At 41.9% G+C, this 11,977-nt stretch overlaps 1 protein-coding gene across 1 annotated transcript; it reads right to left on the reverse strand.

The window, feature by feature from the left end:
• Positions 1-572: 572 nt before the first annotated feature.
• On the reverse strand, positions 573-9,748 carry epx (eosinophil peroxidase). The gene is made up of 16 exons (XM_053685938.1): positions 9,654-9,748; positions 9,383-9,521; positions 9,083-9,285; positions 8,070-8,312; positions 7,923-7,926; positions 7,403-7,609; positions 5,321-5,648; positions 4,482-4,642; positions 4,128-4,386; positions 3,160-3,330; positions 2,749-2,986; positions 2,343-2,554; positions 2,088-2,252; positions 1,908-1,988; positions 929-1,025; positions 573-821 (listed from the first exon to the last, which is right to left on the reverse strand). The coding sequence occupies exons 1-16, from the start codon at positions 9,746-9,748 to the stop codon at positions 767-769; spliced, it is 2,658 nt and encodes an 885-aa protein (XP_053541913.1). The 3' UTR covers positions 573-766.
• Positions 9,749-11,977: the final 2,229 nt, after the last annotated feature.

The raw sequence follows: 11,977 nt of genomic DNA on the forward strand, positions 1-11,977 counted from the left end.
CCACTTCTGGGTGCTGACACCACTCCCCTGGTTGTACCTGCTCGCTTGACAGTGCATTTGCTACACCATTGTACAGCCACAGCAGATCAGGTTCTGTCCGTGATACTGTCAGAATGGAAGGGCCCATGCAAACAGAGAGCGCCCAGTTGTCTGAGTGGTGCAACATGTGATGTTTCAGAACCATTAAGAAGAACTTAAACACTAAACCAGGATCTAGATCTAAGCTGAGCACACCGTGTTGACATCGGAATGACGCACAGTCATCACAGATGATGTCTGATTCAGACCCACAGCCATAAAATGCTCAATGCTGAGGCAGTGAGCACATAGTTGGAGATTCAGACACAGGCTCTTGTGGCTAACCTTTGGGTGTAGCATGAACTACGGGGGAAATCAGACTCAAGTAAAGAGAAAAGACAAGTCTGTTTTGTGGCGAGAAAACCAACTTCAACCATACAGATGTGGATTAGCAGAAATTCAGTAAAAATTTATCCAGGATGTGTTATGGAAAAGTAGGTGGCAGGGGATGTGCAATAATCTCTAGAGATAATGCTGTGGGAGATACTGACCTGGCAGGGAAGAGGTGAGGGGTAAAAGCTACACAGTTCAAGCTTGTAAAGAAAAACAAAGAGAGCTGCATGACAGCGGTATTTATTGCAAATACTGCACCGTGCATCACTATGAAAGGAGGCATCCAGATGTTTCGCATCACCCCTAGTTGTTAGGAGGGGTGAAATGCAACACTGACGAATTTAATATGGACATTTCAAAGTTTCTTATTACAGCATGCCCTGCTGACTCTCCCTTTTCTGATGAAAAACCTACAGGAAAAAATAAACAGGAAAACAAAATCATAAATGAATCCCTCGATTGGTATAATACAGCCACTAAAGCTTAAACCAAAGCTAAAGGAAAACAAAACCCCCACCTTGTATAGCAACTCAGTATTAGAGCCATCACAGCAACACCTCCCACCACCGTCATCACTGCAGCAGCGATGGAGCTGGCAGCAAGTGTAGTGGATTCTGGGAAAAGATGTAAACTATCTAAAAATGAAGCTGCATTACTAAAATAAATATGTACCACCACAACAAGTCTTCCATGTAAAATCTGTTCTCTTTCCTGTTTTCTTTCATCGTAAAGTACGTTTCCATCCAAGGATTTTTTGTAAGGTGAAAAAAGGTTTAGCGCATTTAAATGTTTACCAATAATTGTTCTTTAATAACCATGCACACAGGATATGCACGTTGATGGATGGTTGTTTTACTAACCCCGAAAGTTTCAACCCACTACTCTGTACTCGGCGCAGGATGCCAGCTCGGAACTGGGGGTCAGTGGCAATCTGCGATGGGCGCAACATCAGGAACAATTAATGAGCTCAGCATCTCATTCTAAAATGTTGCAGCTGGAGACTTTCTGTGAAGTGTCTCTCCAACCCCTTACCTCCCAGACCCATGGGCTTGATCGCATAAGGGCAGTTACTTGCAGCCCTATCAGACGAACAACTGCTTCATTATGACGTCGTCAGCTGATATTCCGTACCATTGCAATGATTTGTGAAATTTCATTGAATTCAATTCAATCAGTACTCTCTCCATTTTACAAAGATTGAGGACATGTACACACAGAAGGCACGCACTTTGCGATATACACAAAATTATGCATGGAAATGGCTGAAGGGCACATTTCTTTTGTGATACACCAAAACGTGAGACAATTGTTTTTTTTGTTTTTTTTTAAAGGATGATGTCATCACACACACCATTTTATCGGTAAACGGCCAGTTGGATGGAAACCGGCACGTGACAGCAAATTTCGCAAAACATTTTTACCCACTTTCACTTTGTCGATAACAGAAAAGCACTAAGAGTGGATGGAAACTTGGCTATAAAGAGTGCGAAGCAAACCTGTGCAAATGAAGGAACCTGGGGTGTTGTGACACAGCAGGTTTGGTGGACAGACAGGCCCACTGAAGCACTCGTCTATATCTGAGACAAAACGAGAGATAGTTCTTACCCTTGCCTTGTTTTATTTATTTTTTTTTAAATGCTTCAGCTGAATGAATTGAAAACAATGCACAAACAAACCCTGACAGGTGGGTGGGTGTGGAGTCCACAGGCGTGTGTTTGGATCACAGGTGATGTGAGCGGCCCCGTGAAGCAGATAGCCAGATGGACACTGGTAAAGCACTGCAGAATCGCACAGCACGGAGAAACCCACTTTCAGCCGCGGAATGGAGCCACACACTGGGTCTGAAGAAAGAACATTTGAGCGTTTTTGTATCCATGACTGGAAATCTCTATGTATAACAATGTAGACTACATGCTGTCTCTTTCTCCTACCAGAGTCTGGCTCCTTCCATGCAGAGAGATTAAGGTGTGTGATGTTTGTGTGTGTGCAGGGTAGCAGCTTGTCAGGCCGGAGCGTCCGTACAAACGGGTCCGAGGGCACCAGGCAGATGTGCGTGTTGTCACAAATGATGCGAGAGAGAGATACCGTACGCAGTGAGCGTCTCTGAGCAGTGCTGAATACACCCTCTCGCTCCCACCAGAACCTCACGGAGTCAGACAGATATGGCCATTCAATCAATGTATTTATTGTATTGTTCGACACTGTATATTTCTCATGCGAATTCTGAACATAGTTGTTTGGGTTTTAAAAAAGAAAACAAACGTTATTCACTCCTGGATTATTTAAGTTGACAGCTAAGACAGAAAAATGTGAAATGATCAATGACTACAGGCTCACCTGTCTCCATCGCGGAGTGCGCGGAACTGTTTGGCTATCAGACAGGCTAGCAGAGGCCCAACTCTCCCTCCAGACAGTGCAGGCTCTGAGATAGCACCCACCCACACGTCAATGTTCCAGACTGTACCATACAGAGCCAGCAGCTTGCGCACCAAGCCTACGTTCTCCAGAATTTCTATTAAATCAGATTCGTTTGCAGGGACGGAAAGGCCACAAAACTCTCGCCATGCACCGTAACCTTCATATAGAGGGAGCGGGAAGAAGGAGTGAGAAATAAACACGTGAAAATAACAATTATGACAATAGGATCAGCACTGATGCAGTGTAAAACTTCATTCCGAAATGTTTGTTTGAACTTTGCTGTAATGTGGAAACCACATGTAGAAAAAAGAACGAGGGTAAAGACAGTACCAGGCAGGCCATGATCACGCCCCCTCTGCAAATTCAGAGCCCCGAGGTCCAGCGGCAGCCCGCCGTGAGCCTGGAACAGTCTTTCAGTCAACTCCTCCACCATCATCTGCTCAGGAGCCTGGAGCTTGGCTGGGGATAACAACAAACCCCGCAGCACTGGATCTATACCACCTAAAGATACAGAGAATACTAAATATACCGCAATGCAATCCAGCTAGAAGTGGAAGTATATCACTATTTGTGATCCACTATATGGCTTAAAGTATGTAAACACCTGACCACCACACCCATATGTGCTTGCTGAACATCCCATTCCAGACAATATTCTCCACTCTTCTGGGAAGGCTTTCCTCTGGATCATGGAGCGTGGCTGTTGGGATTTGTGTTCATTCAGCTACAAGAGCGTTAGTGATGTTGGCTGAGGAAGTCTGGGGCGCAGTTGGCGTTCCAGCTCGTCCCAAAGGTGTTCAGTGGGGTTGAGGTCAGGGACACGACCTTTTTTCCACGAACCTTGGCAAATCATGTCATCATGGAGCTTGCTTAGTGCAAAGGGACATTGTGATGCTGGAACAGGTTTGGGCCTCGAAGTTCCAGTGAAGAGAAATTGTAAAGCTACAGCATATAAAAACATTCTATACAGTTGTGTCCTTCCAACTATGTGACAACAGTTTATGCAAAGAACGCTTACTGTATGAATGTGCTGGTCAGGTGTCCACAAATGTTTGACCATATAGTGTATCTTCTCTATTATTGTCTATGTATATTTGCTCCATTTTCACAATATACAGCCATACCAATTTTTTGTCTAACTTACACTTAAGCACAGTAATTGATTCTCTATATGATGGAATCAATTACTGTGCTTAAGTGTATAGATCTGTGCCACACGCGACACACAGAGAGACTAAATTTGTGTGTGTTTGTAAGTATTATAAGTCAGTGTGTTTTTTTTTTTTTTTATCATGCACCTTCTTCTACCACCCTCCAGGAGGCAAACAGTGAGTGGTGTAAAGGCAGTGGTGGATGTTTAGGGTCGAGGTGATATCCAGGTCCGAGTCGGTTCACAACGGGTTGTACGGTCACATGGGCAAAGCGGAAGGCAGCGGTGGAGAAGCCGTTGGTAATGCTGGGGTCGACCTCAGGGTCATAACCCTGATAGGGGGGCATGAGTTTGGCATATGCTCCGTGCCCCAGGACATGTGGCAAGTAGTGATCCCATGTCAGGACCTGAGATGGCAGTGAATAGAAATTCCCAGTTCTCAGCCAGATTGCACTCAAATCTAACACAAATTTGGTGTAATTACAAAATATTTTTCTTGAACCTGATGGACAGCTCCAAGGATTTTCCTGGCCTCTTGGTACAGTGTATCTGGGCTCCAGTGGGGGTTGAGCATGTGCAGCTCCTTGGCTAATCGATTATGCTCTCTCAGAAACAGTGTGTGGAGAGCAATCATTCCCAAGTGCTCATTAGCCCGAGAATCACCTGAAAGACACACACCAGAGGAGGACAAAGCGATCTAAAGCATGTTTGCCAATGATGCGCCCAACTAATATAATAATATACCAAATTAACATTCACTGACGCAAATGTTTAGTAATAAGTCACAGATCGAACTGCTTGCTATGGAGTAAGTGGACCAGTACTTGGTTTATATTCCAAGTTGATGTCTCTTATCTTTGTCCATTGCTGACTTATCGCAGTGAGGCCAAAGATGTTACAGAGGATCTAGACGTCTCAGTAACATCTGGCAGAGTGTACCTTTTTTAACTATGCAAAAAAGAAGACCGTCATAAATAATAAATAAAAGGAATCGATATAAATAAGACCATCACAGACTTAAAACTGATTAATATGGGACAATTCTAGTCAGTCCTAAATATGGGCGTCCTTGGCCATCACTGGCCAGTTGGTTTTCATTTGGTTGGTTTAGAATGAATTTTAGAAAGCTATATATTTACAGTCATGAATCTGAGTCGACCGATTCAATCATGACATGATTTTCATGAGCTGTGCAAAGAAACATACAATTTTTAAAAAAAATCTAACTTTATTTAACTTTCTTTTCTCATGATTAACAACAGTAGCGTCATATCCATTAAACCACATACAGCTAAAAAATGCACAACAGAATCCTACAATTCCCTGTCCATCATGACCTACCTGCCAGATAGCAGAAGGTCAAGTTGCCCATAGACGTTGTGTTCTTTCCTGTGTTGGAGTCTTGTCGTGGTGCACACGGGTCCAGTTGGGTGTGTGTGCGGGGCAGGTATGGCAGGTAGGCGAGTCCCTGGTCTGAATGCAGCTGGTTGTGTGTGAGTAAGCCAAGAGAAGAGGACAGATTACGCAGAGAGTGAGCGAACTCGTCTGAACTGCCATAGACCATACTGGCATCTACGAAGGCTGTGATGGCGTTCAGCTGCTCCCGGTGACGGCACACGACAGAGGCATCTACACAGCCGGGAGCCGAGCGGAAAAATGGCATGCAGCTCTGAACACCACGACGGGGGTCCGAGAGAGGGATCTGAGAGAGAGAGAGAGACGAAGATTTTATTATTGTCTTTGTAAAGCAATGTGCATATACAGTGTCCTCCACTAATATTGGCACCCTTGGTGAATATGAGCAAAGAAGGCTGTGAAATTGTCTTTATTTAAAAAAAAAAACAACAACAAAAAAAGTCTTTGTTAAATATAGGTGTGCAACAATTATTTACATCCTATCAATGAGATATTGGCAAATATCAATGGGGTATAGTTCAAATATATTTTTCTCATATGAATTCATAGGGGTGCCAATAATTGTTGCACACCTATATTTAACAAAGATTTATTTATTTATTTTATAGATCTGTGTTGTGTTTGAGAGCATATTTTCGTGAATTTTTTATTTTTATTTTTTAACAGAAGATCAAGTTAAACAATAAAGACAATTTTGCACGATCTTCTTTGTTCATATTTACCAAGGGTGCCAATATTATTGGAGGGCACTGTTCATCTTCCTTAATCTAGCACAATTTTTACTCAGTTGATAGATATTCTAGAATATAACACATATTAAGACAGTGTTTATTTGTTCCAGAAAATCTTGATTAAAAACTGTATTATTATTATTATTATTACTATTATTATTATTATTATTATTATTATTATTACCCTGTTCACAACATGTCTGCTCAATATTTTGCAGTTGTTTTGATGTACAGTGCACGTGTGTGTGGTGGCCTGGAAAACCCTTCAGATGTTGCTGAATTCCAACAAACAGAATGAAAAATAGTTTTTGGGCCACAATAAGGTTACTTTGGTTTAGAAACCATAAATAAAATTCACCAAATCCATATGGAACTGTTTGAATTTATTTTGAATCTTTCACAGGACTATCATCCTGTACAGATCCTGATGGGCAAGGAACCAGCTGGTGGTAAAACCAGTCAGTCTGCATAAAAGATGTTGAAAGTGTTGACTGCTACAATACATGTACAGTGTGTGAGAGTTTCTCGCACAGCAAATGATCATTCTTTGATCAAGTTGTTGTGTTGCTACATGCCGTAGTGAACAGACATCATCCATCCATCCATCCATCCATCCATCTTCTATACCACTTATCCTTTTCAGGGTCACGGGGAAACCTGGAGCCTATCCCAGGGAGCATCGGGCACAAGGCGGGGTACACCCTGGACAGGGTGCCAATCCATCACAGGGCACAATCACGCACACACTCTCACACCCATTCATACACTACAGACACTTTAGACCCGCCAATCAGCCTACCATGCATGTCTTTGGACTGGGGGAGGAAACCGGAGTACCCGGAGGAAACCCCCCAGACTTCATTTGTGATAAAAATATATATATATATCAGAATGAAATCTTTAAGTGGAATTTCATTCTTTTCAGTTTTGGAGGTAACTCCAGACTTTAAAATGCTTTCATTTCCGGTTGAGAAGCATGCAAAAGAGAAACCCGTTTCAATTCAGCATAGCCTGCAGTTCTGAGGAAAAATATAGCACACCTTTCAAAAAGGTCTTTCCAAGACTATGACAAATATTTGGTTTCAAATAAACGTTTCTAAAACCGTACGTGTTTGTTGACTGCTTTTATCTAATATTGACTCAGTATGGTCCTGTGTGTGCTGCTGCTATGCAATCACGTTCATCAAACAAGAACAAGTGATATGAAGAAATGTTTGTAATAGACATTTGAACCCTACAGTATGTCTCGTGTGTGTGTGTGTGTGTGTGTGTGTACCTGTATGGGGAAACATGGCGTGTCTCTGCTGCAGGTACGGGTGCAGTCCGCCCCGGTCTTGAACGAGGCCGTACTGGGGCTCTGAGGTGTCAGTGACAGATCATGGTCAATCCACTGCCCCCACTCGACCAGTAAGTGAGACAGAGACAAATCCAAAGAGATCTTCTCGTTCTGGGTGTACAACACCTCCTGCGACACGACGCGAGCCTACACGGACACCATCACAACCAAACAGTTCAGTGGCTCTAAAATAACTTGCAGACTATTCATTAATAACGAGAGTTTAAATAATGTGTACGAATCAAATACAAGATGCCTTTTTTTTGTGCATTCAAAGGCTGTTCATTTGATATAATTAATATTAATATTAATGATATTAATATTAATATTACATAACATCATTGCACATATCCCGGGAAGGTGTTTACCAAAAAGAAAATAGAACAAAAAAAATACATATTAACGGAGAAACTAGGGACTAAATTGCAAACTGTTCATTTAGAACAACGATCCCCGTTACAATCCTATAAGCAAAGGTTTCGAAAACATACAAAGTCACATTTATGCTGGTTTGTCATTAATCCATATACAGAGTGATGCATGTATCATCGTCACATGATATGATACCGTTGTATTCCATAACTCAATCTAAAAAGGTTTATTGTGCATTGTTGTAAATATCAGAAACATTAAAATAAATAAATAAATAAATAAATAAATAGAAGTGGAAAGTGTTTCCATAGAACTGTGCAGTCTATATACTAATAAAACACGTCTTACTGGAGGCAGTGTAAAGTTACTGTAGGTGTGCTGGGGGTTCCAGCCTCTGGGTGTGCCGGGAAAATCTTCGTATGCTGGTGGAAGCCAGCGAGCATACGGAGTGTTCGCTGCCCCCAGCAGTGGATTCTGCCTGCAGTAAAGACCCATCACACAACTGGTGTTAAAGGTGTTTAAACGCATATACACTCACCGGCCACTTTAATACGAACACGTATTTTGAATCCGAGGCTAAAGTGGGAACACGCTCACTAGACAGCTGGAGCAGGTGATGTTTTTTTTTGTAATCTGTAAACTGCTCGGTTTCAGTGAGGCTTCCTGTTCAGATTCCTGTTATTAGCTGACAGGACTGGAACCTGAAGTGGTCTTCTGCTGCTGCTGCACCGTATCGCATCTCACCTCGAGGTTCGGCAGGTTGTTAGTTCCGAGATGCTTTTCTGCTCATGAGGGTTGTAAAGAGTAGGTATTTGATTTACCGTAGCCTACCCGTCAGCTTGAACCAATCCGACCTCTATCATCCGCAAGGCGTTTCCGCCCACAGAACTGTCACTCACTAGATGTTTTGCTTATCATACCATTCTGTGTAAACTTTACAGACTTTACAGTCGTGTATGAAAATCCTAGGAGAGCAACAGTCTCTGAAATACTCCAACCAGCACCAAAAACCATGCCGGATCCCATTTTGTTCCCATTTCTGATGTTTGATGCGAACAATAACTGAAGCTTTTGACGGTATTATCTGTATGACTGTATGTATTGCGCTTCTGCCACATGATTATCTGATTAGATAACTGCACGACTAAGCAGGTCTTCAGATGTTCCTATTAAAGTGAGTGAGCCGGTGAGTGTATAGCTCTTATTGCTGGGTTTTTTGTCTTTGCTGCTGCAATATTCAGTGAGTACCTGTTGTTGCAATGGCCCGTGATGGTGCGGTAGCGCTCTGAAAGGCAGTTACTTTTGCACACAGGTCTCTTGAGCTCTGCCGAACACCCTGTAGCTTCCAACAACGTCTCCACGTCGTCCACGCTCAAAAGCTCTAAGACACACACACACAGAAGCCATGATGGACTCACGTGAGGGTCATGCTGACAGAGTACTGGACTGGACTGATGTAGATATTAAGATGATTAGGCTGAACCATGGTGTATTTGTGTTAACGTCTATACCAGTATGTTTAGGCTGAGCCATAGTGTGGGTGTACACCATCTCTCTGATGACTTCCACCGTGTTATCCAGCAGCTCCGCAGCTCTGATATGCGCTCTGGTACCAGTGCCGATCTGTTTAAACTGAGCCAGCAGGTCACTGGGACGAAAAGAACCTTCTTTTACAGACATCTTCACTCTGAGAGACAGAGGGAGAGGACGAGCACAGTAACACATCATACTCGAAGATTTTAAACATTATAATCTATTCCTATTATGTTTCACTACTTAAACGCCAAACGAACACAAGCTCTTTAATACTGTAACTGACCTCTCATTAGTCCGTGCATAAGCAGCATCCGTTAGCTCCCTGGCTTTCCTCAAAGCCTCCTGGATGAACGTGGAGCCCACATACACTGCACACATATCTGCTGTTTACATACTCTACCACTTTTTACGTGATTAAATTAAAAGTTTTGCCTTGAGAATTTTCTTGTAAACAAAAGGTATGTGCATGTTTGGCCTGAAAAAAGTAAATAATCAACCCTTGTGTTGTCTTAAGGGTCAAAAATGGCCTTCCGGAGAAAACACTGATTAAATGCCGTCTTTCTGCACCGTGGAGAGAGGGAAAGCCCAGATATTCGCAACGTTCGTGATGAAGGACAGGTTGTTTCTTCATGAGCAATAGATTTAGGGTTTATAATTCAGTTAAGCTGCTGTGTTTTAGGAGTTTAGTGAAGGCGGGTCATTTTTTGACCCTTAGGATAAGGCAAGAATGCATAACGTTAAGACTACACAAGGGTGGCGTTGCAAACATTTGATCTTTTATCTGATCATTTTATCCTGAATTTCATCAAATTTATCTGGAATTTTCCTATTATAGGACGACCGTGAATAAAATACCAGATTATTAAACTTATTCTGAGATATTTTGACTGATTAAGTTTTAAATTTCCCCAATCCATGGGCAGATAATTTCGATCATTTCATTCCAGAAATAAATGGACAAAATTATCTGCTAACAGAAGACTATTTCAAGGATGACACCCCCCCCCCCCCCCCAGCACCACATCTCCACCATCCCCCCACCAGTATGTAAAGAACTGCATAAATCTGACTATATTCAAGATATTTTCACTTGATACCATGACTTTTTTTTTTTTTTTTTTTGCAATTCATTGAGTCTAAAGTGAATTCCAATTTAATGCTATTCTATCATTATAATCATTACATCATATTCAATTTCTATTCTAGTCAGCGCAACCAAACACTAAGTACACTTTCAAGCTTCTTTTCAAACAATTCGGTTACCTTGAGTAGAATTGCTCTCCAGAATTGACTGAACTGACCTCACGCCTGAATCACAACAATGTATATTTGATTAGTTTCAATACTTCAACAATAAACACTCGTTTCAAATTCAGAAAAAATAAATAAATAAATAATAAAATAAAAAAATAAACAATAAAAAAAAAGAACCAACATGTGCCACCTGTTATGTTTTTGCCCGGAAACTGAGACGCAAACAGGGTCAGCAAAGACATCACGAGTGTCAGAGCAGAGGAAGAGAAAGGCATCTACAACAGCAACGACAAAAAATTCACTTCCATGAATTGATAGCTTAAAAAAAAAAATGTAAAAAGCTTTATATTCACCTTCATCACACTATAGTGTAATTAACACTTACCATATGAACAACCTCCATTTGTAGTACTGATCACTCTACCACTTCGGTCTGAATAATCAAAATTTCAGCGTGTTTACAGTGTGCTAGGATACACCATACTCAACGAAGTACCAAAATGGATAACAGTTCCTGTATATGAACGGGTTACCCTCTAAAATAATTGGTCATCACCAAGGTTGTGACTTTTATACTCTGGCTAGAGCTGATCCGGTATGTGCAGAATTCTCTTATCTGTGCACATGGTGACAACAATCCCACATCAAACAATACCGAACCCCCACACACACCCGCACACACGTCTAACTCTTTGCTAATTATGCCACAAATCAAACACTTTTCCTCCAATCAAATACATTTTAAGATGAGGCGAGTGCTCTATTATAACTAGAGGTGTCATTAAGCCTCTTTATGCATATATCTAGTGTTTTAGCATGAACACAAGTGAATTCAAGTACACTGGTGATCTGGAACAAGACCATTCTGAGTTAACGCACGTAAGGAATACTGCATAAACACCATAGCAGGTTGACTTCCCTGTAGGTTCTGCATGGCATCGAGGCAGGCGTATAGTTTAGTTGGCTCGAAATCCTCGAGTCAAACGCAGTTACTCGGCTAGAACAATAAAAAGCCTAAAAGAAGCCCCAAACTAGAATTTCCCTCCCTGACGTCATCACAGTCCTCACTTTCCAATTTGAAGCCTTTCTCTTATCAGTACCGAGAAGGCTTCTCTGTTTTCTCTCTTCAAGTCCTCTCACTGTCAGTGCTCTCTTCTCCAGGTGTGCGTGAGCTCGATCTGATTGAAGCCGTGCCAGGGAGAAGAGTCATCAACAAGAAGAGAAGAAGAATGCAGGGACGATGACATTTCATCGATTGTTATTAAGTTACGAACTAATCATTTGTGAATGATCAGAATTCAACAAGGCGACCTCGTACAGCAGGCTATATCGAATCTTCATACTGTACGCGTG

Source organism: Ictalurus punctatus, chromosome 14 (assembly GCF_001660625.3).
Source record: "Ictalurus punctatus breed USDA103 chromosome 14, Coco_2.0, whole genome shotgun sequence".
Lineage (NCBI taxonomy): Eukaryota > Metazoa > Chordata > Actinopteri > Siluriformes > Ictaluridae > Ictalurus > Ictalurus punctatus.

What these genes read in the sequence shown, in the direction of transcription:
- epx (XM_053685938.1), bottom strand. Translation starts at nt 9,748, where the DNA reads ATGTGTGCAGTGTATGTGGGCTCCACGTTCATCCAGGAGGCTTTGAGG. An exon ending in GCGTGATCATGGCCTGCCTG is followed by an intron (nt 2,987 to 3,159) that starts GTACTGTCTTTA and finishes CTCTATATGAAG; the next exon opens with GTTACGGTGCATGGCGAGAG. An exon ending in ACACCCACCCACCTGTCAGG is followed by an intron (nt 1,989 to 2,087) that starts GTTTGTTTGTGC and finishes GTTTTGTCTCAG; the next exon opens with ATATAGACGAGTGCTTCAGT.